The sequence below is a fragment of the Etheostoma cragini genome, chromosome 23 (genome assembly GCF_013103735.1).
Source record: "Etheostoma cragini isolate CJK2018 chromosome 23, CSU_Ecrag_1.0, whole genome shotgun sequence".
Classification (NCBI taxonomy): Eukaryota; Metazoa; Chordata; class Actinopteri; order Perciformes; family Percidae; genus Etheostoma; species Etheostoma cragini.
In genome coordinates this window covers 7,008,068-7,011,292 of record NC_048429.1, presented here as the reverse complement: position 1 = coordinate 7,011,292, position 3,225 = coordinate 7,008,068, and the positions used below count along the sequence as shown (strand labels likewise).

The 3,225-nt window shown below is 41.9% G+C and overlaps 1 protein-coding gene across 6 annotated transcripts in view; it reads left to right on the top strand.

The window, feature by feature from the left end:
• The first annotated feature begins 287 nt into the window (after positions 1–287).
• Positions 288–3,225, top strand: part of cacna2d1a (calcium channel, voltage-dependent, alpha 2/delta subunit 1a) — an 86,884-nt gene continuing 83,946 nt past the window's right edge. For 2 of the 6 annotated variants that reach the window (XM_034863429.1, XM_034863427.1), the window contains exon 1: positions 294–588. In XM_034863429.1, the coding sequence (XP_034719320.1) occupies positions 509–588 (80 nt within the window). In that variant the 5' untranslated portion in view covers positions 294–508. Of the gene's footprint in view, positions 589–3,225 lie in introns of all 6 variants that reach the window. The other 4 variants (XM_034863432.1, XM_034863428.1, XM_034863431.1 and 1 more) reach the window with 3 other exon arrangements.

Genomic DNA, 3,225 nt, shown 5'->3' with positions numbered 1-3,225 from the left:
TCCCTCCGACGACATTCAGAAAAGGACACACGAAAAAAGGATTTAAATGCAAGGAAGACTAAAAGATTTCACCCACTTTAACACACTTTCCCACGTGTTACAAAAGAACCTCGCTGCTTAATGACGATGAGGATGTTTTGGTTTTTTTGCAGTGTGCAGAGGCACCGCTCTGCCGGCCAAGCTGAAGCTCTAAATGAGCCCTCCCCTTTTCTCCTTTTACTGTTTGACACACGCCGTAGACCTAATAGCCTAATAGACACACACACATACACACATGCGCGCACATACACGCGCACACACACACGGCTCAACCAAAAAAAAGCACACTCCTCAACTCCGCCGGTTGGGGGGGGGGAAGCAGATACCAGATGAGATTTGTTTCCAAACGCGCACCGATGGCGGTGTGAGGCGTTTGGCTGAGAAGTACGCACGGCGTTGTGGATTTGTGAAAGCTTTTTGTGCATCTTCTTCCTGTTTGGATCCTGGTTGCGGGGAAATAAACAAAGCTATGGATTACTCAGTCTGCTTACTTTTACTCCTGTCAACCATTTCGTCTGTGTCGACCGGACAATTCCCCACAGCACAGATGTGAGTGTACAGTTTAATAACCGCCTGTTGGCTTTTGAAAAGTCTTGGATAAAATATGCTGTGTGGCAGAAATTGCAGCCTGGCTTTTTTACAGAGTTTTATATTTCACAGTCAAGCTTTATTTTCTAAGTCGTGTCTGTTATTCTCTAAAATATACAAGTTGTATGTAAAATATCTTCCAGTTTAACTGGAAATTGGAGTTGCTGGAACATTATCCTTCTTGCCAAGTGATGATGATTGCACATTTCTTCAAGTACAACTTTACCCCGTGAAACGCGATATGTAAAGCTGCTGTCCATTTGTTACCAGCTGGCAGCAATGTGACATGTGTCTTTCTGTCAAATAAATCATCTCGGAAGGTAGATTGAGGTCTCAGGCTTCCCAAACTTTTCCTGTAGCATCTTTACAGGCATATTAGATCACCCTTTGTCAAAGGGATAAACATCTAAGAAGGTTTTTTTTTTTATGGATTCATTTTATAGTACATGGCAGTTGATAGTTTACATCACTGTTTTCTATCAAAAAGGCCAGAACATTCACTTGATCCAGCTTTTGAAATGTGCATATATGGTAGTTATCTCTGTCTTCAGTGATAATAAATTGAATATCTTTTGATTTTGGACTGTTGGTCAGTCAAAATGAGCATTATGAAGAGGTCTCCCTGGGTTAATGATGGACATTTTCCCTGTTTTCTAAAATTGTACAGCCCAAATAATTGATAAATGAATAAAGGAAATAACTGGAACAATAGTCGCAGACTACATTTTGTAGACCATGTGAGCAACTTGTGACACTTTTTGCGAGGTATCACTCTCTCTGTCTACATCTAACTCCCAACCTCTATATTTGTAACACATTTATAGATGTAACAGATGGTATAACCACAGTTCCTGAATTAAACAAACATGTAGGTTTGGTAACCTCACACGTAATCAACAGGTTTAAGGTATTCCAGATGGTTCTTCTAGCGGAGGCCGGACTACAGCGTTTGGTTTTGAATGCAGCCCAAGTACAGTCCCCTAGTGAGGTGGTGAGCCATGATGGCACTCAGCCTAATGGCCAAGAACAATGATGTCAGACTAGCAGAGTGGCCGGCCCACTCCCTATATTTCTTGGGCACTAAGTGGATTGATCTGTGGGTTGTGTACATGATATTCACACAGCTGCAGGCCCACTTTCACTGGCATAGTTGACTTACTAAGTAGAACTGGCAATCCTTGCAAGATAAACAATATTAAAATTCAAGATTGGCTGTATTTGACATCTGCTTTTCAGCCATCAGTAATAAGAACTAATAATTATTAATTGTTGGCTGTGGAGGAAGTGTACCTTTTATATTGGTACAAACACAATAAGTATATGCAAGTCTGTGAAAATAATTCTCCCATTCTTACTGTTTCCCTGTGTTTGACTGCAGCCAGTGTTGGTGTCCTCTTGTGGTGATGGTAATTTTGAGTGACAAGCTTCATGTTGACTCCTCAAGGTGAAAGTCCCAGAGAGAAGCAGAGAAACTATAAGGGCAGGGATGGAGAGACTGACCCAGTGTGTTTACCTCCAGGAAATGTAGATAAGCAAGGTCTTAAAGGGATAGTTGAGATTTTTGAGGTACTTAGCCATAGACAGTGAGTCTCTCACAAGTGATGGTGGTTGGCATGCCCACAGTTGGGCGTTAGGAGTTCCTGCACATATGCAATGTACTGCTGTGGACAGGGGCCGCAGCAAAACGGATTTTAGCCACCTTACACTGGCCAATCTAAAACCATAAATATCACTTTAAGAGTATGCAATGTTTAAAACTTTTGTATCGCTTTACCTTGCCACCAGAAAGCCCTTTCTGATGGGCAACAGAAGCTGTCACATCCGTCTATGCTATCTTCAAAGACACAAGACTCCTTTGACAAAAACAGTAATTTTAACTTGTAGAACACAGCAGTTGCCGGTGAACTGCTGCTTCAGTTGTTTAATTTGTTTGTGCTTGAAATGTGACTGGATCTGTGGGCTCCATCTCTAACCTCACATGCCAGCATCTGTCTTCTTCAGATATTCATGTCCCCTCTATTTCTCACAGCCCTCCCTCCGCCCCTTCTTACTATCGCTCTCCTTTTCAGGCTTGTTCATCCCCTGTCCATCTTTTTTTTTTTACATCTGGCTCCCTATGTATCTCTTCATCTCTCTCTTCTTTTCTTTGTTTGCCCGAAGGCCGATGATTAACATCATCGAATCTGAAATGCAAAGTCTGATGTCATAGACTTGTGCCCCAGAGATCTCGGCGCCAGCTCCCACATTGAGATAAAAAGAAAACATGGAGTATGAGAGAATAAGAGACATGGAAATCCAGACGACTTGGCCCCCTTGATCCCATGTGTCTATGGACATTCTGCTGCATGTGTACTATTACCACCCTCACAGCAAAAACACAAATCTGTCCAAATCTTTGTGTCATGGTGTGCCAGCGCATTGTGCTGAATTCAGCCGTCCAATCCAATACTTCATCATATTCTTCTTTCTGGATTTCACCTTAGTTACCAACAGAACTATTTTGTCTCCATTCTCCCTTTTTTTTTTCCACAATTTCTGTCACCCTCTGCTCCATTTCTTCCACTATCACTTGCTTTTTTTTTTTTTTTAAAGGCTAAC